This window comes from Cygnus atratus, chromosome 19 (genome assembly GCF_013377495.2).
Source record: "Cygnus atratus isolate AKBS03 ecotype Queensland, Australia chromosome 19, CAtr_DNAZoo_HiC_assembly, whole genome shotgun sequence".
NCBI lineage: Eukaryota > Metazoa > Chordata > Aves > Anseriformes > Anatidae > Cygnus > Cygnus atratus.
In genome coordinates this window covers 5,404,575-5,431,391 of record NC_066380.1, presented here as the reverse complement: position 1 = coordinate 5,431,391, position 26,817 = coordinate 5,404,575, and the positions used below count along the sequence as shown (strand labels likewise).

Genomic DNA, 26,817 nt, shown 5'->3' with positions numbered 1-26,817 from the left:
GGGCTGGCTGAGCGGGGCTGTTAGCGGGGCCGGCTGATGGCAGCTGCAGCCGCCTGCTCCTCTTAGAGGCACCGCGGGGAGGACTTAAGTGCGTTCACCTGGGCAGTCCTCGGCTTCCAAATGCGCCGCTCCCACCCGCGGCGCCCCGGTAATGCCTGCGCAGGGGAAGGTGCTGGCCATCCCTCTGCGTTATGGGGCCGGGGGCACCCCGCTGGCGGCAGGGTCGGCTGAGCAGCGCGGGGGTGACCTTGAGCACCGGCAGGGCTCCTCTGCCGCCCCTTCCTCCTGCTGCAGAACCTCAGAGAGGGGAAGTGGCGTTTTTATTTTTTATGTCTTCTTCCCTTTCTTTTTTTTTTTTTTTTTTCTTGCAGGAGCTGTTGCCTTAAAATTCACCGCTGGTAATGGGGGCTGGGGTGCCTGCTCCATAAAATGTGGGGCTGCTGTGGGTGCTTTGCTCTCTTGCAGCAGCCCCCACCGAACTCAAAACCAGCTCCCCCACCTGCCCTGCTTTGCTTTGGGGTGCTCCATTGCCTCACCTGCACCTTGCCACCGTTTCGGGCTCTCCCAGAGTGAAGCCAAACCACTCCAGGAAGCCAGCGTGAGGTGCGCCAACCCCATCCCCAGACCCTCCTGCGGCTGCCTGTGACCCCTGTTCCCGGAGCCCTCGCAGCTCCTGGAGCCCTGGCAGCTCCCAGTGCCACGCGGCCGCGGGCCACTCACCTTCTGCCTCGGGCGATGCCCAGCTCCTGGCCTGGCCCCGCTCTGCGCCCCCCCAGCACCTGCCCAGACTGAGCCGGCCAGCCCGCTCCTCTCCCCATTAAATACCCGCGGGTGCTAATTGCGGCGTGCCCTCGCATACCAGAGGCCGGGAGGCTGGCGGGGAGGTGGCTGCAGAGGCGGCCGGGGAGCACGGGGGGGGACGCTAATTAACGCGCCGCTTTCGTTGGCTGCCTTGTTTGGCGGGGAGGCTGAGCAGGAGCAGGGCTCTCCGTTGGCTTTGAGCCAGTGGTATCAATGCTCATGGGCAGCAGGGGCTCCTTGGGGACATGAGTGTCCCCCACCCCTGGGACTGTGCGTGCCCACCTGTGGCTGTTGAAGGTCCTGGATGCGTGTGCAGACCCTACAGTGTGCGTGGGCACCGGTGGAGGCTCCGAAACCTGCTCAGGATCTGGCCCCAGGTGGAAAGACACCCAAGCGCCCTCCTCGGCCCCGGTGCCAGGACGTGGTCCCGGCAGCGTGGTGCCAGCGTCCCCAGCAGGGCTGGGATGGAGGGCGAGGACTGGGTTCCTCCTTCCCTGATGAACCACAGCAGCTCAGCATCATCTCCCCCTGGGCTCAGCAGTGGGCTCGGGGTCCCTGTGGGGTTTCGAAGGGCTGCCGGGACGGTGACACCAGTCCCTTTGGGGAGTTGGGACCCGCCCGATGTCACCGCAGGGAGGTGGCCCCGCGCCACGAGGTGGGCACGGCCGCGTGGAGGCGGACACGCAGAGTAACGATGAGTTCCTTTTATTAAGGAGTTCAGAAAGTCCACACGGACGGCGCTGGACACCACTCACACACGATGGAGACTTCACGGCACGGCAAAACAACACGACCCGACGGGGAGGTAGGTGGCGAGGCTCCGGCCCCCGCGAGCCACCCGCGCTGCCCCTTCCCGTCCCCAGCACGAGGCCGTGGCCGTGCCGTCCCCCTGCGTCCCCGCTGCCCCCCGGCCACCCCTGCCTGCCCCGCGGCGGGGAGGTGGCACCACAGGAGCCTTTGTCCCAAACCGGGGCCACGGAGCGCCGTGCACGTTCCTGGTGTTAATCCTGGGAAATCCGGCACCTCGGGTCGTGCAATTCAAACCAAACTCGTTGGGAGTCCTGGGTGAGACGGGCAGTTACACGGGGAAGTGCTACCGACACACTGCACGCACGACGTCCCCTCCCCAGCCCCCAGAAGCTCCCACGACGGGGACGCCGAGCACGAGCTCCGGGTCCTTCTCCCCGGAGGCAAACGCTATAAAACTGGCTACGTCTAATCCACGGAAATAAACGAGCTAAAAGCAAATTTGGGGCACGGCCGCCTTCCCTGCAGCCCCTTCCCGGGGATGCCGGGAGCCCCTCGGGAGCTGCTGGGGGGCTCCTGCCCCTGTGCTGGGTGGGGAAAGCCACCGCGGAGCTCCCCATATCGCCCTGGTTCAGGCACCCAGCCCGGCTGGCTGCCCGGGTAGGGATGGAGCTGGGCTGATGGCGGCTGCCTGCGCTCGCAGCTCGTCCCCATCGAGTGGGGAAATGTCCCTGGCAAAGGGCAGAGCTGGGGGGGGGGGCCCGAGCACATCGCTTGTCCCCGCTCCCCCAGCGGGACAGGGGGATGGAGAATCGCCTGGCGGGTGAGAGGGCTCGTCCAGCACCGCCTCGCAGGGGAAGGCTTAAAAAAAGGAGCATGTAGGGAAGTGCAAAGCTGCCAGGAGGATGAGGCTTTGATCTCACGGTGCCTCCAGTCCCCAGGCAGTGGGGGCAGCGGGGGCAGCAGGGGCTGTCCTCCCCTCAGGGAGCACCTCCCCGGGGTGCTCCGGCTGTGCTCCGCAGGGCAGGGTCCGGTGCAGGGGCTCCTCTCCTCATTGCTGCTGGAAATATCACAAAGGGTGCAAGGGTCCCGGCTTCCCCTTCCCCTCCCTGCTCCCGCACAGGCTTTGTTGGGGGCTTTCTTTGGGCAGAAGCCCCCCTGGAGTCCTTGCCAGAGCCTGTCCCTCTCCCCATCGCTGCTTGTGCCCAGGGGGTCGGGGTTGCTGCACCCCTCGGCGGGTCGGCGGCGCGGGGCAGACCCTGGCTGCGGCTGCAGCCCCGTTATCAGCGTCCTGCAGATGCTAAGCCCCACTCAGGGCTGCTTTCCGCAAAACCTTAATGGGATTTGAAGAAACGAAAGGCTTTGAATATCTGCAGGTGCAGAGCCGGAGCGAGGCTTATCGGGGATGGAAATGAACGCGGGGCCCCAGGCTGGGGGCTCGCAGGGGGAGGTGTGTGCTGGCCGAAGCGGGGGGATTCGGGCAAGGTCGCAGCTTTTGGATGGTGAAAATCCAGCGTGAGTCCGAGCGGGTCCGGTCGGCAGGGAGGGGCTGCGTGGGGCAGGCAGGTGCCGGGAGGCGAGCCTTCCTCGCTTCCTCCTCCTCCTCCTGCTCTCCGCTTCCCCGATGCCACCAAAACGGCTTTGTGCGGTGCTCGGCTGCAGGCATCCGTCCCTGCAGCACCGTGCCCGTGTGTTCGGGGTGTCCGTGAGCGGGGACAGGCGGCCAGCCCGGCTGCACGCCCCAGCCCGGCGGGGACAGCGAGGTTTGGACGTGTCCCCCCCAGCTGCAAGGACAGGGGATGGGGAGAGGGGAGCATTCGCAGGGCAGAGAAGGAGCCACAGGTGTGGTGATGCGAGCACAGGGGCTCCAGCCCCGCAGAGCCCTCCCCATTGCCAGCAGCACTGCGGGGGCTCTGTTGGTCCCCCCAAGTGGCCGCCAGCCCCGCGCCTGCTTGGCCAGGCTGCTTATAGATGTCCATGCCCACCGTGGGGACAAGCAGAGGGGACCAGCCTGGCACAACCACACGGCTCAGCCCCCCCAGCACCTCTCCCCAAATCCCCGCTGCACTGCAAGCGGCTCGGGGAGGGGGCACCCATCTCAGCAGGGAGTGGGGGGCACGGGATCAACACAGACACCTGGGGAAAAAGCTGCCGCCCCTGGGGGAAGATGCTCCCAAGGGACACCGGGGGAGGAGGGCAGCCTGGGGCGCGCTGGGAGGACGGGGGGACAGGGGCACGGGGCGCTGGGGAAGGGCAGGGGCTGGGGTGGAGCTCGTGCCATCCACTAATTCTCCTCCCGGACAGGCCGGATCTTCATCTCGGTGAACTTGAGGGAGTACTGCCAGCCCGTCCAGGAGGACCACTCGATGCCGTCGGCGTAGGAGCTGTGGTGGCCCTTGAGGTACTGCCCGTTGAGGTTGGAGGTGTGGCAGTTGCGGTACCACCAGGCGCCGTGGTAGAAGGATGCGCAGTTGTTCTCCGAGTGGTCGTTGTCCAGGTCCTTGGTGGTGAACTTCATCCCGTTGTGCTTCAGGAAGGAGTCTCCTGCCGCAGGGTAAAGGAGCCGTGAAGGGCTCTTCCCACCCCTCTCCCTGGAGGACCCCTTGTCCCTGGGGATCCCACACACCCCAGTGGGGTTCCCCGGTGCCGTACGGGTCGCTCAGGCTCACCCGCTGTGCCGATACCCAACAGCAGTCACTGTCCTGCTTCCAACCCTCTGCAGACGCAGACACAGTCCCAGCGAGGGGTTTTGGTGCCCTGCAGGGCCACGCACGTTCCCGACACCCTACCTGCCGTCCCCGAGTAGTCGGCGATGGAGACGGGGTACCCGTCCTCCTCGGGGTCGACGGAGAAGAGCCCCACGCCAAAGCTGCTGTAGTGCGCGAAGGCGGTGCCGTTGTCGAAGTCCTCCAGGTCGATGCGGAGCTCGTAGGTGCCCTGCACGGTCAGCACGTGGATCCGCTTCAGCCCTGCGGCGGGGGGGATGGGGTGAGCACGGGGTGTATCCAGGGGGGTTCCCCCGGGAAAGGGGCACAAGGTGGGATGCAGCAGCTCCCCCCCTGCCCCTGCTCCGCTGGCCAAAAACGTGCACGCAGCTTGCAGGCAAACAGCCCCGCCGCTTCCCTGCCTGCTGCTGCCCCTTTGCAGCCACCCCATGTGTCATGTCCCCCCCTCCGTGGCCAGGCAGCATCTGGGGGTTTGGGTTTAGCCCTGTGTGCAGGAAATCCAGCCCCGAGGGGCTGCCACCCACCCACCTAACCAGTGCTCTCCCGTCAGCTTGCCGAAGCCGTCCCGGTACGCTTCCCAGCCACGGAAGAAGTTCACCGAGCCGTCCTCCCGCCGCTGGAATACCTGGGGAGACACGGGGGGGGGGGTCAGCCGTGGGGTGCTCCGAGCCGTACTGCTCCTTGTCCCGCTGCCTCATTAGGCCCAGCAAAAATTAAACCCTTCCCAAATTAAACCCTTCGGGCTCGGTTATTCTGTAGGGATGCTGGAGCGAGCAGCTCCCAGGCGATGCTGGGTCATTACTCCCTGGGGACACAGGTGGGTCACTTCAAATAGGATTTAACTCAATGCCCCCCCAGGATGTGGAGCAGAGCTCGTGCCTCAGCTCTCCATGCCACCCAGACCTGGGCCAGCTCGGGGCTCAGCCTGTTTTTTCCTGTCCGGAGCCACCCCTTTTCCTCCCCTGTCTGCTCATCAGCGTTTCACGCCCTGTGCGTTTCATCCCCTTTTATCATGATTTTGAGTTTGACTTATTGACAGCAATCCAGAAAACGCTGCTCCGTGTCCGACCATTTGAACGTAATTAAGCCTCCATCTCCAGATTAATTGCATTAAACTTGGCCGCCCCCGCCTGCCTGCAGGGGAATCGAAGCCGGCGGGACGGCCCCGCAGCGCTGCGCTCCCCTGGGTGCCGGGGGGCTCGGGGGGGCTGCCCGGGGCTGAGCACCTGAGCACCCAAGAACCCAGGCTGGGCTGTCCCCGCAAGCAGTGCCACCTCTCCAGGATGCTCCTGTCCTTCTGTGGCACAGTGCCATGGCACATGTGGGATTTCACCCCTCTAAAATGGCCGCTGCATGTCCCGGAGCTGCTCTCCATGGGGACGGACCCCCAGCTGCTGCCCCCCGTGCAGTTTTGGGGCTGGACGCTGACGGAGACGCCTTGTGTGCAGGTGCAGCGCCATCCTCGGCGCGGCGTGGCGCTGATCCTGCTGTACTTACCTTCTAGAATTAGAGCCTTAATTTTTATCCCCACGTTGAGCACTTGAGAAGCCGCGGCTAAGCCCGTTAAAGGGGCTTTCTGGGCGCTTGGCAGGCGAGGGGGTGGCGCGGCTGGCTGGGGGCCCCGAGCTGATTTTCCCCAGCCAAGGCTGGCTCCGAGCGCTGCCGCGTGGGGAAGGCAGCGGAGGCGATGCCGATGCTCCCGTTTAATCGGCTTTGACCTGAGGTTGTAAATAGGCCAATTGCCCAAGTGGTGCTCAGGAAAGCGTGCGGGACACGGCTTCATTAGCTGAGCCTTGGCACGGTGCGGTGATTACCGAGGCGCCTGCAGCTTAGGGCTGGCACAGGGCTCTCCCAGCACCGGAGCAGCCCTTGGTGCCCCACGATCCCCAAAATTGGCTCCGAGAGTCTCCAAACTGCCTTGTACCCTGCGCTGGGTGGGCGCCAGAGCTCCTGCAGCCTTTTGGGTCTCCTGCGCCCTCCTCTTCACCTCTTGTCCCTCCTGCTGCATCCCTGGTGCGCCCAGCAGGCAGGGATGCGCTGGCTTTTGGTGAGCAGCTCGGGGTGCTGCTGCCGTCCCGCTCCCTGCCGTGCGCCTCCCGCAGGGGGACGCTGCAGGGGGGACGTGGGGACAGCAGCAGGGCCGGGGGCTGCAGGTGAGAAACGGGCTGGGGGAGCAGCATCTCTGCGAGCAGCGCGGGCTCCCTGCTCTTTTCCTCCCCATAAAATATGCATCACCCCCTCTTAAGCAAAAAGGATTTCCTTCCCCTCTTTAAAGCCTAGGCTGAAATATTCATCGCCCCAGCTCGCTGCCTCCTCGGGTCGTTGGGAGCTCACTGGAGCAAGGCAGACCCCGGAAAGGCACGGGCCCAGAAAAGTGAGTAAAATAAATTAAAAAGGAGCGCCAGCCTCTGCCTGCAGCCAGGCTGGGAAGTCTCGGTGCTGCAGCCCCGGCGCTGCTGCTGCGAGGTTCGGTCAGCCCGTGGGCATCACTGCAATTAAACCCAGCACTAAGCACAGGGCACGGATGCTCCCGCTCACCAAGGGACAGAGACCTGGCCATGCACCGCAGCTGGTGGCAGAGGTGTCCCCAAGGCTGGTGGCACACCCAAAATAATGTCTTCCCCTCTGTCTCCACCTTCGCGCTGCCCTGCTGACAGCGAGTGCCCCCCTGTGCTGCCAGCTCCCTTTTCTGCCAGGATCTACTTTTCAGCTATGCAAAATACATGGGAAACAGCCCCAAACTGCTTCCATCGCTCGCACAGCGCCGGGGACGGTAGGGAGTGGAAAAAGCATCCCACGTCCCCTGGGTGCCCAGCCCCGGGCTGGATGTGGCCGTCACGTTGTGCCGTGGGGAGCTGAGCCGTGGCACGGGGAGCTGCACAGAGCTGTCCTGGGGACGGGGAGCGAGCGGGCACCCTCGGGGCGAGGGGAGGTGGTGGTGACCCCGTGGGGACGGGGAGACGCTGGTGGGTGACCCCCGGCCGGGTTTCTCTCCCAGCAGGACATCGGCACGGCTCTGCCCCTGCCCTGTCTCCGCAGGCTCCGATCCTCCCTTGCAGCCTCGGGCTTAGCTCAGCAGCTCCCAAGTCAAAATTGATTCAGCTGCTTCCACCCACCCACCCACATGCAAATAAGCCCAAATGTCAGGAGTAATCGCTCCAGAGGAGGAGGAGGAGGAGGAGGGGAGGGAAATTTCCCAGGCCCTGCACCACGGCACCCAGCCGGGGCTTACCTGGAGCCCCCGTGGGTGCGTGCCCGTGGACCCTGACACATCCCCAGCCCCATGGGAGATGGGTGGGATCCCCCACCCCCCCCAAGCCCTGGGGGTACACCTGCGAGCCTGCACTGCAGAAAAACCCAGAGAAAGGGAGGCAAAGCTGGGCTGGTGCCATGCCTCGAGGCAAGGAGCCAGGGCGAGCGCCCCACTCCCTGCTCCGGGTGCTGCATCCCCAAAGCGCCGGGACTTTGGCTCCGTGGTCCCCAGCTGAGGTCAAGACGCATGGTGCTGCCTGGGGTAAAATCATTCACTTTGCACCCTCCCCAGCCCAGCTGGAGCCCTCCCAGCTGCAGCAGCTTTAAATAAACCTCTGAGTGGCTGGCTAATCACCTTGGGCTGCTCTTCAGGCAGCTCCTGAGTGTATGGCTGGGGGAGGCTGTGTGTAGGCTTTGCCAGGACCCCCTGCACCTTGGGAAAGGAGCGGGTCCCCCCCCCCTTTTCCTTCTGTGATCCCCCAGGATCCAAGGTCCCTGTGCTGTGCCTCGATTTCCCTGCTGGAGCTGCCGCTACGGGCCCGGCTGCGCACGACAGGTTGCTCCTGCCTGGGGTGGGCTCCGGGCAGAGCGAGGCCGAAGGCTCATCAGCCCCCCGAGGGCAGGGGGGCTAAGCTCCCTCCTGGCACCGCTCAAAGCTGCTTAGGGGAAGCAGATCGCGGGGATTTATTTCCTAGAGCGCCCAGCTGGAGGGGCGCGGGGCGGCTCGGCTCAGCCAGCGTGTCCTTGTGGGGAGGCTGCCTGCCCCCGCGGTCAGCACCCTTGGGTCCCTGCGAGGTGGCACCCTGACACCCCCGGCAGTGCCCCCCTGGGTGGGGGCACCCAAGCGGACCTGGCTGAGGAGGGTCCCTGGGTCGGGGGGGTGTGATTGCGTCCCCCTGCCCGCTCCGTGCCGCATTACTGCGATTTCGGGGCTGTCGCGGCGTTGCAGCAAAGCGAAGTGGACAAGGCGAGTTAATCAGTGGTGCAGGCGCCCCGGGGTGCCCCTTTGTCAGCTGAGGCGAAATGAGCTGGGGCTGGGGGCATCCCGGGCTCTGGAGGGGGCAGGGAGGGCACGAAGCCATCCTCTGAGCTTCCAAAAAATGGTGCAGAAAGCCCCGGTCACCCCCGATGCCCTTTGGGCAGGGGCTGGGGGATGTTGGCTGTGATGGAGGGCAGAGCAGGCGTTCGTGGCTCCCAGGAACATTTCTCCTGATGTCCTCTGGCCTCATCTTGGGCAGCCTGGTTTTGGGGTGCTGCCTGAGCACCCCACTCGGGTCTGCTGGCTCCCTGCTACCTGGTTTGCCTTCACTGCCATGGTTTGCCCTGCTCCCATGCGCCGCATCCAGCAAAACGCTGCGCAGAGCCCGGCACGAGCTCACACCACCCAGCAGGACGCGGGGACGGGGCGAGCACAGCCATTTGCCCCGTTGCATCCCATCGTGGGAGCAGCCCTGCTGGGAAGGACGGGCTCCATCACAGCTCACGGCTCCATCACCAAGCTCCAGCCCCAGCAGCGCATCCTGAGCCGGTGCCAGGTCCCAGTGCACGGCCAAGCCCCGTCCCCCGAGAGCGACGTCTCCAGCCCACAGCCCCCTCGTCCCCGCGTGGGGACGTCGCCCCGCTCACCGTCCAGCCGCCGCCATCCGTCGTCATGTCGCAGTAGACCTGGAAGCCCGAGGGGTCGTGCGTGGGGAAGATGGAGTAAATCCCATCCTCTTGCTGTCCGCTCGCGTAGATGTCAAAGCAGTCTCGGGGCCGGGAGCCTGGAGCGGGGCACGGGGATGGGGTGGGAAAGAGGGAGGCTGGTTAATTAATGAGCTAATTTCAGGGCTTGCCGTTTCTTCCAGGCTCTCGACCGTGCTGCCAACTCTCATTGCCTCGCTCTTTCCATCCTCTCAGGCAAGCAGTGCTGGGGGGGACACAGCCACCATGGGGCAGGGACCGTCCCCAGGACCCCTGCGATGCCCAGGGCTGGCGGGTCCCAGCTGGGGAGGAGGGAGCGAGAGGCAGCCGCAGGCAGGGCACGGACACGTGTTGCTGGCCCTGGGGCCATCTCAGCCTCATCCCAACCCACGGTTTGAATGCCATGGAGGGAGAAGGGTCACTTCTGCACGTCCGTGGGGAATAGACAGAGGTAAAGTGGCTTTTGGGCTGGCTTTGCAGGCTGGCTTAGGGATAGCTGGGGGCTGCGTGGTGAGAAACCCCATCCTGGGTACATCTCCCTCCTGCCCAGGTCCCCCCACTGCACTCAGTGCTCTCCAGGCTGGGTTCCCCATCTCAGGTTTGTTTCTCCCTCCCCTTTTCCCAGTCAGGGACATGCCGAGGGCCGCCCCGTGGCAGCGCCCTCTCCCCGGGCAGGATGAGGACCCCGTCTCACCGTTGGAGCAGCCGCGGGGCCGCGCTCCCCGGGCCGGGGCTCGCTGCAGGTCGGCCTTGAGCCGGGGCCGGGCACCACCGCGCTCCTTCTGCAGCGTGTCGAGCACGTCGCTGACGGAGCTCACCAGCCGAGCCATGTTGGTCTGGCTCTCCGAGAGCAGCTGCAGGTGAGGAGGACATGGGAGGGTGACAAATCGTGATTAAATTTGATTTAGGCCCCCTTCTACCCACAGCAGAGCAGCTCCTCCGTCCCCGTGCACCGAGGATGCTCTGCCCGCTCCCTCGGTTCCCTGCAGGCAGCAACGCCACCGGCCAGGGCACGAGGTGGGGACGTGAAAGCCACAACAGACCCCAAGCAGCCCCTCGGGTGCTTTCCAGCCTGGCGGGGTCTTCTCTGGGCTGGAGAAACCCAGCCCCTGGTGCGTCGGTGCAGGCGGGCACAGGGAGCATCCATCCCTGGGTGACCTGGGGGAGCCGGGGGTGGCAGCAGGAGCCGTGTCCTGAGCCAGCCTCTGGCTCTGCCTTCCCCCGAGGTGACCCGGCCGGGAGAGGCAGGCGAGGTGAGGGCAGGCGGGAGCAGGGCAGCAGAGCTGAGCCCAGCGGCACCGATCGAGCGGCTGCAGGAGGTGACAGAGGGACAGGCACCCAGCCGTGAGCCGGACCTGCAGCACCCTGGCAGCTCTGCCCTACCCAGGTAAGGTTTTGGTGCCATCCAGGGGGGTTTGGGACTGTGAATTGGGCAGGGCAGAAGGGCAGTTGGTGAGCAGGGCTCTGGGCTGGTTATTGCATGAGCAGGGAGGGGAAATCCCCCCAGTGCCCGCTCGGCTATGCCCAGAGGTGCTGAGCCACACCTGGAGCAGGGAGCTGGGCACGGAGACCCTAAATGGCTGCAGATGTTGTTGCATCAACCCCAGCTCCTCTCCGTTGGAGCTGCTCCCTCTACACAGGCCAGGAGGACAGCCAAGTCCCCAAGCAGCGCCGCGGGGCTGCACCCACCTGGATGAGCCTGCCCTGCTCGCCCTGCAGGGCGCTCAGCTCCTGCCCCATGGCGCTGTGCCCCTTCTTGAGGCCGTCGCAGTCGGCGCGCAGCTGGGCGGCGTGCGTCAGCAGCTTGGCCACCTCGTCGGCCACGGTGACCAGCAGGGCCTTCTGCTGCCCCTTGGTGGCCTTGGCCTCGGCGTCGTGGTCGGAGAGGGCGCGCAGCAGGGAGCTCTGCAGCCCCTCCAGGCGCCCGAAGCTCCCCGCCTGGTCGGGGCAGTTGGGGTCGATGAAGATGTTGATGCGGGAGCTGTCGGCCTTCTCGATGGTGACCAGCGCGTTGGCCTCCTCGGGGTTGGTGCTGATGACGGGGGGCGGCTCGGTGCCGGGCGTGTGGTAGTGGTTCATGAAGAGGATGGCCCCCGTCACCGTCACCGCCAGGAGGACGGCCACCGAGAGCAGCACGGTGCACAGGACGTACCCGCAGCTCATCCTCTGGGGACACACAGACAGATGCCATCGGGACCCATCCGGACAGACCTCAGGACCCACCACCCCGCTGCCCTTCCGCCACGAGGTGGGTTCGGACCCTCAGGGGACAGGAGCTGGGCTCAGCCCCGGGGTTTACACCCGCTGCAGAGCGCTTTTGGTCCCGTGCAAAGCCCGGAGGGGGGCCCTGCCTTCGTGCCCTGTTTTCGGGCAGGCAGTCCCAGCAGGGCACCGGTCTCCCCGGGGGGAAGAACTGGGATGAGACCCCCTGGGAGAAGGGGGGGTGGCTGGTACCTAGAGGACAGTGGAGAGGCCAGGCTGTGGGCTTTTTCTGAGGGGTGGCATTCTGCATGTGCCTTGCATCCATGCCCATGGGTTGGACCCACACCTCTGCGACGGGTCCAGCAGCGAGGGAGGTGACGTTGTGCACCAGAGGGGGGGACACAGGGACCCCAGGGACCCCGGGGAGCCCTGCGGCCCTGCCGGGGCTGGAGGGGCACGGGCAAGATCAGTGAGCAAAGCTGCTAAAACCGCCTGGGAGACGGAGGTATGAAATAATAAAGAGAGCGAATGGTGCCGCGGCCGCGTGCTGCCACTCGCATGTTTTATTTAACAGGTGATGCTCAGCCAGAACAGCCCCAGCTCCAGGGAGGTGCGTGCGGGCTCCCCGCTGCCCTGTGCGTGCACAAATATGGGGAGAAACGGGGAAAAAACGCCTCCTGTGCACCCCGGAGCGGGGACCTGGGGAAAGCAAGGGGGTGAGAGGTAAGCACGGGACATCCCCAGCTGGAGCCATGCTGAGCACCACGGGGACCTGCTCCGGGCGGGGAGCTCCCTGCTCCAGGGAGCCCCACGTTCCCATCCCCTTTGCTCCGTCCCTGTCCCCGGAGAGGAGCAGAGCAGCTCCCAAAGCCCTCGGCTCACGGCGAGAGCCTCTTCTTGCACAGCACGGAGCACGATGCTGTCAGCACGGAGGGCGCGAGCTGCCACCCACCCTGTCAGCTCCCGTCCCCCCGCTGCCTCCCCCCTTCCCATTACACCTGCGGGACAGAGGCTGTGATTTTCCCCTGACCCCAGCCGCAGCTGTCACAAGGAATTGCAGGGCTGCCAGAAAGCCGCCTATTCGCAGAGACAAAGACTACTTTCTCCAGGAATGAGAGGAAAATTGCTGCATCTGCAAAGATTTCCCAGGCCCCGTCCCCTCCCGTGCACATCTATCTGGAGTGACACCTTCCTTCAAGCACCCTTCACTCACGCTCCTGCAACCATTTGCATTAAGGTGACCCCCAGCTGCAGCGGATGGGGAGGGCCCGGGGGGGCCACAGCTGCCCCCCAGCCCCAGGGGATGCTCCGGGTTTGTTCCCCGGAGCACGGGGTGAGGCTGGCGATGGGAACGGCGCTGGGCTGCATGGGAGCCACCCCGCAGGGAGCACCTTAAGGAGGCAGCCCCAAAGCCTGCTGTGTGCGTCAGGAGGAAATGTCACGGCATTAAGGGGAGCTTTTGGCAAGAGGGGGGGGTTGCTGTGTGCTTGTACACAGGGGTGGGGACAGGGACAGGGACCGGGGGCTCATCCTCGGAGTGCTTCTGCCCACGGGATGGGGCAGTGGGAGGTGGAGGCAGGAGGTGCCCATCGCTGGCAGCCCCCTGGGGGCAGCTGGGACCCGTCCCCTGCGAGCACAGCAGCCAAAGGACGGCCGCTGAGCGGAGGCACTTGTTGGGATACTGGGGACCTGCGGGACGAGCAGTGACAGTGCCACCACGGCTGTCCCACCCCCAGCTCTGCGCCCGCCTGTCCTGCACGGGGTTGCTCCCGACCCTGCGACCCCCCCCCCACTCATTGATGTCCTGCTGGGACAGGCTGCGACCCCCGAGGGAACCAGCTGGCAGCGATGGGCTTCAATCAACAGCGCCGCAGGCCTATGATGTGCTGCTTCCCACAGCTGCAAATCCCACGTGGGCTCCGACGCCACGAGCCTGCGGGTCTGCCCAGGAGCTGCGCCCTGCTCTTCTCCAGCCTTCGAGCCCCGACACCGCGGGGCCGGGGGGGGACACGAGCCCTTTGCAAAGCAGCCCCTCCGCTCACAGCCGCGCCACACCGAGCGGTGACAGTGTTACAGGTCCCCCAGCATTTCGCTGGCAGGTTGTGTTACCTGGCAACCTGCGGTGGGGAGAGGAAGGGAAACTCATCCGGCGGCACCAGGAGCGCTCCCAGCTGGGTGGGGGTCTCCCGAGCCCCCCCGCTCGGCAGCCGCCACGGCAGCGAGCCCGGCTCCCAGCACGGGGCCCTGCAAATGCCGCGTCCCCCAGGGCTCCGAGGGATTCTGCTGTCCACCGCGGGGCTTCGAGCTTGTGGATCTTCTTGCTGAGGCTTTTGGGCAGCTGTAGGGCATCCCTCTGCTGGCCTGATGGACACCCTGCTTGTTGATGTCCCCCTCGCCGTCAGGCTGGATCTCCTCATGTCCCCAAATCACTTCTTCCTGAGGAGCGAGTGGAGCTTCTTCACCTGCAAACCTGCTCTGGGTGGAGGTGCGTGAGGCTGCGGTGGTGCCAGTCCCTGCTGCGCTCCCCGTGGGCGCAGAATCCCGCTGGGAAGTTGGGCACCAGGCCTGCAGCGACACCGAGCCGCGGAGGAGAGCAAGGTTTGGCAGGTGGATGGAGCCGTGGCGGTGCCCAAGGCGGCCTCGTGTACAGGTCCCTGCAGCCGGTGGCCTCCGAGCTGACGTCTGATGGCAGCGGCACCGGGAGCAGACGGAGCAGACCCGCTGCTTCCCTCCTGAGCCAAGGCCGAGCCCAGTCCTCTGCATGCTGAGGAGCAGCTGGATGCACGTGGAGCATGGAGAAGACAGCCCCACAGAGCTGGCGCTGAGGATCCTGCTCCTTTTTTAGCCCTCGGAAGGGCTCAGAGCACCCTGGAGAGCCAGCATGGAGGGGGAGCAAAAGCTCCCGCACCCCAAGCCCTGGTCGGTGTCTCCACCCACGGCCACCGTGCCCAAGGGGTGGTCCCAGCAGCACCAGTGCCCAGCACCAGCCCAGCAAGTGGCCACACTGGGCGCAGGATGCACCAGCTGCAGGGAGGGAAGGACAGGAGCTGGCTTGTCCCCAGGCAGCCGCTGTGGAGATGGAGCCGAGGATGGAGAGCGGTGCTGGGAGAGGCTGAGCTTCGCTGTGGGGCTGCTCTTCGAGGAGGAGGCGCCCTTTGCTCCAGCCAGCCGCTGCTCTTTGCTGCGGGCTCACCAGGCAGGGCCACGGGGAGAGCTCTGGGACAGAGGCAGTGACTGCTGGGGGCTCCCCCCGTGAGCCGTGCCCCAGCTGGGTACGATCCAGGCCCCCAGTGGTGCTTCTCAGCAGGGTTTGCATCAGCCAGCCCCTGCTGCTGGGGCAATCTGCAGCCCAGCCACCCCGTGCTGCCAGGACCTTCTGGCCCCAGAGGAGCCCCAGGACAGCGAGGGCCGTTCCATCCCCACCCAAAGGCACAGCTTGCTGCTCAGGCAGCTCCTTGGGCATCCCAGCTGCTTGTCCTGCTCTTCCCCTGCCCCGCCAGGCTGAAGCAACCTCGCTCCAGCCCCTCTCCTCCTCCCCTCTTCTCGCAGAGCTGCTCCCCGTGGGGCGCGGGGCTGTGCTGGAGACGCGTCCCAGCACCCTGCTGCTCCCTGCCCATCCCAGCACCCTGCTCTGCTTCTCACAGACGCGGCACAGACCTGAATCCTGCTACCTGCTCTCCTCCGTGCTCACAGCCTGATGCTGCTGCTCCTACGGCGCGGCGCGGAGAGAGGAGCAGGCTGGCGAGCGCGCCGGAGCTGCCTGGCTGCGGGTGAGCGCGCAGGGACGGCTCTCTGCCGGAGCCTCCGGGAGCTGGGAGCAAACTCTGCATCCTCTGCAAAGCCCAAACAGCTCCAGGCTGTGCCGTCCAGCCCCATGGGGGGGGCCAGACCCATTGAAAGGGAAGGGCGAAAAGCAAGTGACAGGCGTGGGGATGAGTGTGCCACCACTGTGCCTGCTCCCCGCAGACCCTCTCCGGGCAGTGGGGTGCGGAGGGAAGCCAGATGATAGAGGCTGCTGCTGCCCCCCTGCTCCCAGCTCCATCCCTCGACTCTCGGGCAGGGTCGGGACCATCTCCCTCATTTCCCCCGGCCCTTTGCAGCCCCGCTCGCCCCCGCACCGCGTGCCTTCGCCCCCAGCCCTGCCTGGCGTGGGGTGCGAGGCAGCCACGTGCCCCGGCCGTGCTTCCCTGCCTGCCCCACGGCTTCGGGCTCGGCTGGGGGAACCGACACACGCGTGGCCGCTGGTGCAAGTGGGCACGGGCACCCACGCATCACCCTGCTCCGCACCCTGCCGGCCTGTCCCCCAAAACCTGACCGCCTTCGGAGAGGGAGAGGGAGAGGCAGGAGAGGGGCAGGTTGGGGGGGGGGGGGGCGAGGAAATAAAGGCAGGCGGCCGGCTCTGGCTGCAGCACGGCCGCCAAACCCCCTCCAGGAGGTGATTTCGGAGGTGATTTAAGCGGTTGAGCAGCGGCGTTGTGTGACAGCCCCGGAGCGTTCCCGGCGCACGGAGGGATGCGCCCCCGGCTGGGAATAAAGCACCGCGGGGGGGGTTTGACGGGAGGCAGCGAGCCCGGAGCCTCCCTTTGGGTTCTCCCCGGGAGGAGGATGCTCCCCCAAGGGGGGGGGGGGGGGACCGGGAGGGAGCCGCTCCCCGAGCGGGGCTGCCCCGGGCGAGAAGTTGGGGAGGGGGCCCCCCCCCTTTCCGCCTCCCCCCGGCCCGGTGCCGTCCCGCCGCCCCCGGCTCGCCCCGTACCTGCGCCTTCTCCTGCTGCCCGTCCTCAAGTTGCGAGGCTCCTCCCATGGTTTTCCAGCGCTCGTTCCCCATCGCGCCGCAACTTCGGGCCAAGTCCCCGAGCCCCCTCCCCGGGCGCAGCCCCGCAGCCGCCGCCGCGCAGCCGGAGCGGGAGGACGGGGGGAGGAGGAGGAGGAGGAGGACGGGAGGAAGAGGAGGGAGGAGGCCACGGGCACGGACGCGGGGGTGGGTCTTCCCTCCCGGCAGCCCCGCCCGCCCCGCTCTCCCCCCCCCCCCCCTCCGGCCGTGGGCAGGGGGCAAAGGGGCGAGCGGTGCCCCCCCCCACCCTGGGGTGCCCCCCCCCCCCCGGTCCCACCGCTGCGCCCCCCCCCCCCTCCGGTACTGCCCTGGGGGGGTCTCCTCTGTGTCCTCCCCACCCTGCTCCAGCCGCTCCGGAGTCACTCCGGATTCAAGCCCCCCCCCCTCGGGGGCAGCCCCGTTGCTGCCCAGATGTGCCGGCACAGCTGGAGGGGACGCTGCAGGTAAGGCAGGGGCTTGGAGCAGGGTGGCGGGGGGGTTTTGGGGTGCCTCCTGCCCCCTTGGGGCTATGGGGGGGGGGGCAGGTGCTGGGTGCATGGCCCCCCACCCCATTTCCAAGGCCCCAAAGCTGGGGGCAGCAGCTCGGGGGGCTCGGTGCCACCCTGCCCCACGGGGGGGCTGTCCCTTAGGGGGTCTGGGCAGAGCGGGGAGCGTCAGAATTATCCCCCCCTGCAGCCTTGGGAGCCAAAGGGGACCCGTTACAAACCCCTGGTACTGGCTGGGGGGGCAGCAGCAGGGCCCCCACCCCCCAGGGCTGCCCACCGAAGCACTGCGAGCGGGGCGTTTTGCCCAAACCCCAGCGTTTCCAGCCCAAAGCGGCAGCGCCGGCCTGACTTCCCGCCACCTCTCGGAGCAGGGCTGTGGTTTTTTTCCTTCCCGTACCCTCGCGGCACCTCCCTTAAATCTTTCATCCGCCGGTTGTCTGACCTGCGGGCAGGAGCGCTGCTAAGAGCTTCGGAGGAGCATCCTGAGAGCACAGAGGGCTCAGCCCTGCGTCAGGCCGGCTGGGGAAAGGCGGGGGCTGCTCCCTCCCTCGCTGCCAAGAAGCCCCTGGAGACCTCCGGGCAAGGGGGGGCACAAGGGGAAGTGCCCCGCAGGCTGGCAGCTCGAGCCATGGGTACCCGCGTGCCCGTTGTACCCTGGCCAGGAGCAAATCCTGCCCGTGGCCCCGGTGCTGCTGTGCAGATTTACCGGGCGCTGCTGGTGGCTGCAGCCCAGCTGCTTCCCCGCCGGTGGCTTCTCAAGGACTCCTCGCTGCAGCTGAGACCGGGCAGCTTGCTCCGCCAGTGACGGGTTCGTGCCCCCCCTCCCCACCCCCCCCGGTAAGCAGAGAGGCCCCAGGAGGCTGTTAGAGCTGAACTCCGAACAATAAAAACTTATCATTAAAAAGAAATGTGTCTTGGCTTCATGTGGCCTGGCAGCGCGGGGAGGAGTGATTCAGTGGCTTGTCAGCCCTCGGTGTTAGGCACGGCGAGCTGAACAACTGGACCCTCTCCAAGTCCAGCAACTCATTTTCTGCAGAGGGAGCCGGGGCCGTGCGGCGAGCTGGCGTTTAATTTGCAGTCCAACATACCTTGACATAACCCCCAGCGTCGGCCTGGGTGCTGGCGTGGGGCAGGATGCTCGGCAGCCCGACGGGTTGGGTGCCTGTGAGGGTGCGGGCGCAGGGCGCGTGGCTCCCCGGTCCTCGTAGGCGCGTGTTTTTGGGGAGCCCTGCCCGTGCACGAGCGAGGGGCCGGTGGGGACGCTGGCCTGGCTCATCGCTGACTCACGCCGAGCTGTGTCACCTCGTGTCACCCGTCACGGGCTCCGGCTGGAGCTGTGGCACTGGGGATTCGGGAAGGGGCGTCCCGGCCGGCTGAACCCCGCGGCTCCGTCCCCATCCCCTCCCCGAGGCACAGGCCTGCAGCTCCTTCACCCCGGCTCCTAACGGGGGGCACTGCATTTATCCCCAACATTTCATCTTTAAAAGCCTGCCCAGACAAAGTGGCCCCGGCCCCGGCCCCCAGGGCTGTGCGGGGTGGGATGGAGCACCCCAGGGCTCGGGCAAAGGCTGTGGCCGGGCACAGTGGGGCTGGAAGCCCCGGGGGGACGCCTGCGGTGCGGCAGCGGCTTGGCGAGGTGGGGAGGGGGCTTCTGCTGGCAGCCCTGCCCCGATCGATCCGCACAAGTAGGGGATGATTCATGTCTCAGGCTGTGGCCTGAGGGCAAAAACGGGGAGAAATGTTTGATGTGAGGATGCTGGTCCTGCTGGGAGCTGCGGCTCCTGCTAGAGCTTCCCTGCCCCGAACAGGCTCTGCCCCTGCTGCCCGAGGGTCCTGGGCTCAGCCTGGGGCAAAAAAATTACCAAAGGATCTTGGGATTAGATCTGTGCGCTAAAATACGGTATTTAAAGACAATTTTTGGATGCTGCCTTCTGTGCTGTTGTTCAAGGCAGCGAGCAGAGCTGCTGTGCGTCGCGGCTGGCAGGGGCTGGGCTCGGGCTGGCTCCGTGCGGGGTGGCCGTGTCCTCTTTGGGGACAGAGACCTCCAGGGAGCGGGGGACACATGGGACAGGGCTCGGTGCCGTGCTGTCCCTCACCGCAGTCAGCCAGCACTCGCTCTGCGTGCCCAGGACAGCACGGTGCTGGAGCTGGGGATGGATTCTGGTGGGTCCCAGCAGGGTTTGAAGTCTGTGGGTTTGGAGCTTTTGGTAAGGGGCTGCACGGGGCAGAATCCTGCATCTCGCAGCCATTTCCCCATCGAGATGCTGGGGTGGGGGGGGGGGGTGGGGGAAGGCTGCCGGGAGGCCGCCACCTCCCCGAGTAACTGTGCGCTTTCCTTGGACGCGTGCCATCAGAGCCGGAGAGCCGTCGCTGCACACACACGGCGTCAGACATCATCATAATATTAATAATGAAAGGGCAGCTCCTTCAAAGATCTTCGCCCCTGCGCCGCGCGGCTGGCGAGAGCGCAGAATGCAAAGGAGCTGCGTGAGCCTCATCCCAAGCAGCCGCGGGGGGGGGGGGGGGCGCCGGGATGCCCCCTGCCCGCCTGCGTGCGTTTAATCTGGGCCGACCAAAACCCACCAGGAGCCCCCGGGTGCTCTCCCCACTGTGAATTTTGCTGTGGGGGTCCCCAGCTCCTGTCCCCCTGTGCCAAGCCTTGCCAGCGGCTGTGGCCAGAGCCTGTCCCGCGAGGGCACAGCGCCCTGCCCAGCATTCAGCGACGCCGCTCGCCGTGCCGGGGCGATTTCTTTCCGCCGGAGCGATCAGCAATCGATAGCTCAGACGAGGAGACGGGCTACCTGCAAGGAGGTGTCTGGGGCTGGAGACACGGCGGCCCACAGGGGTCGTCTCCTGTCTTTCTGGGGCGCAGGGATGCTCTGGTACCCCCTGGCCGGCAGTGCCAGAGGTTTTGGTGGGGCCACGAGGAAAAGGGGGAAGCAAAGCATCTCTTGCAGGGGGGCTGAGATGGCCCCCAGCATCCAAGAGCATCTCCTCAGCTCCTCTGCCTGCGAGATATTTGGACTTCAGAACAGCCTCTTTTAGCCCCCAGTTTGGTCACTCTTTGGGTGGGGTTTCTCTGGGAGGATTTCACTGCGGATGCCCCAGTCTGGGAAAGAAGGGGCCAACCCCCTTGTGCTGGACGCAGACCCCTGCCCACCCACACCCACCCCTGCCCACGTGCTCTCTGCACGTTTTGGGGGTCCCGATGGGCAGCAGCAGGGCCGTGCTCCTGCACCCCGGGGAACACAGCGTCAGCAGGAGCCTGCTGTGCACCCAGCACCGGCCCTTTGTGCGCAGCCCTTTCTCAGGCTCGGTTTTTTTTTTGTTTTTTTTTTTTTTCCCCTCTCCAAACACAACAAAACCCCCAAATCCTCCCCGAGTGAGAAGTCTCTTTTTGTTCCTTTTTTCCCACTGCTTGCTCTCACCGCTCTCTGCCGCGGCAGAGTATTGATTTGAGCTGATTCTCTGTAATCCGCCGTTTCTGTGAAGAGTTGGCATCCTGGAGCCCCCGGGGGGGCCCAATCCTGCCCCCACGCAGGTCTCGCTCCTCTGCCAGGCTCGAGGTGCAGCGGGGCACCTGTGTCCCCCCCATCCCATCCAAGCAAAGCTGGGGGCCAAATGCCAGGTGTGGGGATGGCAGGCAGGGTCAGGCTGCAAAAAGGCTCTGGTTTGGAGCAGAGCCGGGGGGGACCCTGTGGGGTGGGTTTCTGGGGCACCCTCCTGCCCCTCCTGTGTCCCCTAGGGTGTCCCCCCTCTCATCCCCTCCTCCCTGCTTCCCCAGCTATAGTTACTGCCAGCAAATGGGCTGTAGCTCCGGAAAGCGAGAAGGAAAAATATATATGTACATAAAAAAAACCCACCCAAACAGCCAAAAAAGCCTCCTGAAAGCACAGGCAAGGTTTTAATTTAAAACCTTTTCCCGCATGAAGAGCAGCAGCCCGGGCCATCTGGAGGAGCATCTGCAGGTGACGGGGAGGCGGCGCTGCCTCCCCCAGCTCCCCGGGGAAGGGGCTTGGGCTGGCGAGAAACAACCCCAGGGTGCCCGCGCAGCCTGGCCGGGGCTCCCTGCCCAGCCACCGAGGTCTCTCTGCTTAATTGTTATGTGTGCAGGAAAAGTGATTACGAGTCCCAGACGCAAGCTGCAATAGCAACCGAGTTTATTGCGAGAGATTAATTCCGGGGTTTTAATTGAAACTTCGGGAGCAGGGCAGGGAAGCGTCGGCCAGGGCTGGCAGGAGAAGGGACAGCCCTGCCATGCCCGCATCCATCCCTAACCCCGTTCCCACTCAACGAAACCCCAATTAGCAGATTACTCGTCAGAGGACTCCTCCATTGGCTGAGCATCACAGCCAGCATCCTAAAGCCCGAAATCTCCTAGCAACTCCCCTGCTCTGCCTCCCTCCACCGGGCCCTGTTTCCCGGCCCCCCCTCGGCGCACGCAGCACCCGCTGGCTCTGGAGGCATCGCTGGGGGCCAGCAGGGATCTCACCCCGTGCACAAGTCGAAAGGTGCTCGTGCTGCACGGCCGGGCTGCTTGTACGAGGCTCAGATCCTCGGGTTTACGTTTCGATGGCAGAGGTTTGGTTTCTAAATGCATTTCGGAAGGTTTCGTCCTCCCAGCAGGCAGCACTTTGGAGACGCTGAATAAAAAAAAAAACAACAGGGAACCCCAAATCGTGGCCAGACCTCGCAGCTCCTGCCCAGCCCTGGGAGGGGAAGGCAGTTCCCCGACTTCAATACCAGGCGAATTCCAGCCCTTCGTGGGGAAGTGGATTAGCGGCGGCGAAGTGGCTCTGCTCCTAACCTCTCTGCAAATAAAAACGTCCTTGAAAGTGTAAAATTGCAGCAGGGCACAGGGGGATGCCCAGAGCCAGGCTGGCTGTGACTCTCCTGCAGTCCCTATTTCAGTCGGGATCGTCAGCGCTTCCCAATCCTTTTATTTTGGGTTCAGAAGGCTGGAAACAAGGGCTGGAAAAATAGCATTTTGTTGGTTGGAAATTAACATTTGATGTGGGGAAAAAAAGAAAAAAAAAAGATTTTTTCTTAATGCCTTAATATTTACAGGCTGGGAAACATGTCCACAGATCACAGAGCGCTGTAAAGGATAAATCACTTCTCTTCCTTTAATGTGCTTTGTTGTGCTTTATCTAAAATACAGTCATAAAATTACCAAATTGAAATTTTAAATGGGGGGGAAGGGGGAATATCTGGAGGGTTTGCTGCTGCTTCTGTTTTCTTATTGCCAAATAAAATACAATTAAAGCAACGTTTTATACGCCAGCTAGCTTAGCTAACACTGGCTTTCTGACGGCACTTTTTTGTGTCAGCCAATGAAAATAAATGGTGCGGGATTACCAGCGAGCATCCAGCCTCTGGGGTTGGAGGGGAGGATCGGGAGCAGCAGGCGTTTTGAGTACGAAACGGAGGGATTTTAGTCCCGCTCCAAGTGGAAACCTCCAGGGATGTTCAGCCTGGAGCGATGCGCTGCCTTCCCTGGGCTCCCAGTCCCCACCAGTGCCTCCCAGTTCAGCCACTGGTGGGGGGGGACAAAGCCACGCAGGGCTCCCAGTGACATCGAGGTGGCCCCAGCCTGTGTCCCAGGTTTGTCCCCGCTCTGCAGCGGGGCTGTGGCAGCTCAGCTGCTGACGGCTGAAATCCCTGTGGAAATAGGATCGGGCACCGCTTCCCAGGGGAATGCAAAATCAGAGCCCCGGCCCCAGTGCAGGGCGCCACGTGCTGGGATAAGGACACGGTAGATCACGTTATGGGGGTTATTTCTCCTGCTTTAAAGTCTAAGGTACGACAACAACTCCTGATTTGTCACGGAGCATCCTGGAGCAGCCTGTATGGATGGTGAGGACCGGGGGCTGCCGCCGAGCACTCGCGGCTCATAGCGGTGACACAGGGCCGGGGGGGTCACTTAGCAAACGGGGGGGCTCCAGCGCCTTCCCTGGGTTATGGGTTTAGCTGGGAATCTGTCTGGGGTGACCATCTGGTGGCATCTGTGCTGCTCAGCTGTCGCCCCCCTCCTGGCAGCGGGGACACGCGGGGCACCCCGTGGTATTGGGGTACAACGGGGATGCGCCCACGGCTCGGGACCATGGCACGGGGGTAGGGGGCAGCCGTGCCAGGCACGTCCGTGGCTCCTGCCGCGGTGGGGACGGATGGACGGACGGATGGACAGATGGACTAGAGCAGGGAGGTAGGGCAGGACGGACAGATGAGCCTCCTTAGCAGACGAGGTGGCCTCAGGTGATGCCAACAAGCCCATTAAGGGGGTTTATCAAGGGAGGCCGCCAGTTTTAGCCGAGATGCTGCTTTTGGGCTGGGAGAGCCTCAGCTACTGCTCGTTAATTAGAAAGGCTGCGGGGAGGTTTGTGCTGGTTGGCCTCACTTGCGAGCAGCCATAATGTGATGAGCGATTAGGGACTCCCAATCTTTTCTGCGGGGGTCGTTAAGCTACGGATGAACTCGAGCAGGGAAAGGACATTTTTGGCTGTGCCCGAAACTGGCTGGTCCTGCACTGCCCCGGCTCGTGGTCCTGACCTCCAGGGCCATCAGGAGGTGAGTGATGTGTGTGCTGGGGACAGCCACAGCTCGGTGTCACCCCAGTCCCTGGGCTGGGTCCCTCAGCTCATGTGTGAGATGGAGAGCTGGTTGGGCTGAGAGAAGCTGGGATGTTTCTCTTTGCTGTCTGGCAGGCGTGGAGAAAATCTGGGCATGGTCAGCTCCAGAAAGGGAGCTTCCAGTCTTTGTGTGCCAGGTCTTGAACCAGAGCAAGCTGAGAGCCCTGTGATGGCTGTCCTGGCCGTGCTGCTGGAGTACTTTGACCATGGCACCCCCAGAGCCCCCTTCCCAGCTGTTGGCTCCCCTGGATGATGAGAGCGGAGCCCTCTTGCTCAGGGGACACCCCTGTAGGGTGATGTCCCCATCCCATCCTCCTCTCGCCCCCTGAGATGCACAAAGGCTACGGCAAGGCAGGAACCTGGCAAAAAATCAGCCAGGTTTTGCCTCCGTTCTCCCTCCTCTTCTGCCTTGGCAAAACTTCCTGCAGCGCCGCAGCATCCTGCCACAGCGTGGTCTGGCTGGCATCGCCTGCGCTGTATTTATGGCAGCGTTAATTAAATACGCTCCGCAATCAGCGCCGCACATGATCCTGCCTCCCGAGATGAGGCTGGGCTGTAATGTGCCATCACTGAGCGGGAATGTGACTGCCGCCGTCCTGGGGAATTTCTAACGGAGATTTACTCATCCCAGGCTTCCCATTTCTCCGTTTCATGACATTTCACAAAGTTCAGGTTTACAAAATAAGCCGGCACAATGAAGAGATGCTCCAGATGTTATTTACTCTGCATGTTCCACCTCCTGCTTGGTGGGGTCTTTGTCCCGTCCCCTGTGGAGCCAAGGACGGGGTGCCAGCTCAGGACCACCACGTCACCCTGCTGCAAAGCCCCTGGTGCTGGAGATGCTTGCTCCGTGCCCACCTCGGTGTGCCCGGGGAGAAGCTGAGCTCTGCGGCTGTGCTGGCCAAACCTGCCTCTAATCCTGTGCCTGTCATGGGGGAAGGACGTGCTTGGAGCAGGAGGATGGAGCATGGTCACGATGCCACCCTAGAGGACGCAGCACGGGGAGGTCGGGCTGTTGCTGCTCCAGGGGTGCCATTTGGGGTGCTGAGCTGCTCTGCTTTTAGGAGTAGATGTGGGCTGAAAGGTGCTGAGGTGTTGCGGGTGTGGGACACAAGTGGGCTGCTCGCCCTAGCTCTCTGCTATGGGCAGAAAAGGCAATTTGGGTAACTTGCTGGTGGCAGGAGCTGCTCCAGGAGGGTGGAAATCCCAGGGCTGGGCGGGGAGGAGAGGAGCTGCCAGGCCAAGAGCTTCCCAAGCTGCTCACAGCACCTGTTTGCCCCGTACCCAAATCCTGCAGCCCTGGGCAGGTGGGACGCGGGGCAGAGTGCTGAGCCTGGTGACCAAACCCTCTGCCTTCTTCCTCAGGGTGGAGCTCAGCAAGGGAGCCTCGTACCCAGCTACAGTGAGGGCAGCTCATCCTTTCTGGGGAAGGATCTGCTGGAAGCCAGGCATGTGCTCGTGGTGTCCATCTTGTGGTGCCCACCTCGTGGTGCCCAGCCCTGCTGCGGAGCCTTGATACATCCCTCGTGCCATGGTGCCTCCTGGTGCCGTGGTCCCTCTGGAGGGGATGGAGCCACCTCTGCCCTCCAGGTGGTGGCACCAGGTCGGGGTGAAGCTTGTGCCCATGCCCAGGTGCCCCTCGAAGCCCTGCCACGCTCACACCACCGCTCTCCTGGCTCTGTGCGGGGCCGTGGGAGGGACGGAGCCGTGGGCTCTCGCACACCTCGCTCCCGCCCCGGTGCCTGCCTTGTCAGGTCTGATCAGGAGGAGGATCAGTCGGCCCCGCGCGCTCTCTCCAGATTTAATTAACGGGCCTTTCATCTCTACCCTGAAGGAATCTGCTATCTTCTGTCTTCTTAATTAACGTTCATTAAGCAAATCAGAAGAACATTTTCTCCCCACCGCCTCCATGGCTCTTAACCCTTATGAGGTTCCAGGTCCGTGCCAGGGCAGATGGCTCCTGGGCTGCGAGGACAGCTCGGGTGGTGCGTGGACACAGGAGCCTTGGTCACCACGTCTCTGCCTCGCTTGGACCAAAGCGAAAACCCCTCTGGGTGCAGAGGACTTCAGCTGAGATCAGGCCCTGCTCTACTGGGGGAAATGGGGAAATTCCCAGCTCTGGTTGCTCTTTTGGGCATCCCTGTCCAAGCTCTTCCACATCCTGAAGGACAAGGGGTTTCCCACAGCCTGCTTTAGCTCTTCGTCCCGGCTGGGGTGAAGCTTGCCCGTGGGAAGGGGACATCAGTGTGCTCGGGTTTTGTTGTTGGAAGTCACTGTCCTAACCTGGAAGGCTTCATAGTGCAGGAAAGTTGGCTCCAGCATCTTGCTCTCAGAGAGGAGAAAAAAAAAATGGAGGTTATTTGGGGCTGTTTCTGTTCCTGTGGCCTGAAGTTGGATTTTTTTTTTTTTTTTTTTTTTAAACCTTGTCCTTGGAGGACACTCATGGGGGTGGGGTTTGGACCAAAACCCTTGGATGATTTTGCTAGCCATGCTGGGGCAGCTGCTGGTCACGAGGACTGCGGGGAGATAAATGTAAAAACAGGGCCTCCCACCTCCCCACCACTGAAGGAAGCCTGGCAGGAGGGCATTAGCTTCCTCTGCATGGAGATGAGATGATTTCGGCCAGCCTCCAAGCCAAGTCACCAGCAGCAGCTGGCCCCCAGGCAGTGCCAGGCCACGAACCGGGGCTGGATTCTGACCAGGGCACCCAACCTGAGCATGGTGAGCACGGAGCATCACCTTGGGACAGGTGAGGGCTTGTGCCAGTGCTGGGCGAGGGCCTCCATGGCTGCAGGGTGCCAAACCCACGATGTGAGAGCGGATCTCCAGCATCCAGCTGGCAGCCGGAGCACACCTGGCGAGCCTCACCCATGCAGGCTGGTGGCAGAGATGCTCAGGGCGAATACCGAGCTGAAAACCCTCTTTATTTTCTTCCCCAGAGCCTGACAGTGGTTTTGCCACCGGCTCCCAGGCAGCGAGGCAAGGCTCGGCGCTGGGAAATTCGCCCCCCCACTCCGGCGGAGCTGTCAGGGCCCGGGTCAATATATGTTAATGGGGCTTGGAAGCGGTGCTGCTGCCCGAGACCTCTGATTCACAGCTCCCCTCCGGTGCTTTCTCCCCGCAGCGCACACAGAGAAGGAGAATAAAATAAATAAGAGTGGAAGGGAGAGGGAGGGAGCTTAAATTATAGATGAGGGCTAAGTTGCCCGTGTTTCTGTGGGCAGAGCGGGGGCAGCAGCGGGGTTCCCCTGTGCACCCCGTTTCTGTGAATGCAGCTAGTATGGAACGGGGCTGGTGGAGGGTGCCACGGTCCTGAGTGGGATCCCCTTGGCACAGAGTGTGTGTGCAATGCGCACCCCCTGCTGAAGGGGTTTGGTGGCCATCTGGGGTCTGGTTTGGCCACGCCATGGGGACATGCCCTCGCCCTGGTTCAGGGGACAGGGCTGGCCCCGTGGCAGCAG

General features: G+C 64.1%; 1 protein-coding gene across 1 annotated transcript; it reads right to left on the bottom strand.

Moving 5' to 3' along the window:
- Positions 1-1,491: 1,491 nt before the first annotated feature.
- FIBCD1 (fibrinogen C domain containing 1) lies at positions 1,492-16,236 on the bottom strand. Its single transcript, XM_035555254.2, has 7 exons — positions 16,165-16,236; positions 10,899-11,375; positions 9,904-10,063; positions 9,153-9,289; positions 4,803-4,899; positions 4,338-4,517; positions 1,492-4,092 (listed from the first exon to the last, which is right to left on the bottom strand). Exons 1-7 carry the CDS (start codon positions 16,234-16,236, stop codon positions 3,833-3,835), a joined length of 1,383 nt encoding a protein of 460 aa, XP_035411147.1. The 3' UTR covers positions 1,492-3,832.
- Positions 16,237-26,817: the final 10,581 nt, after the last annotated feature.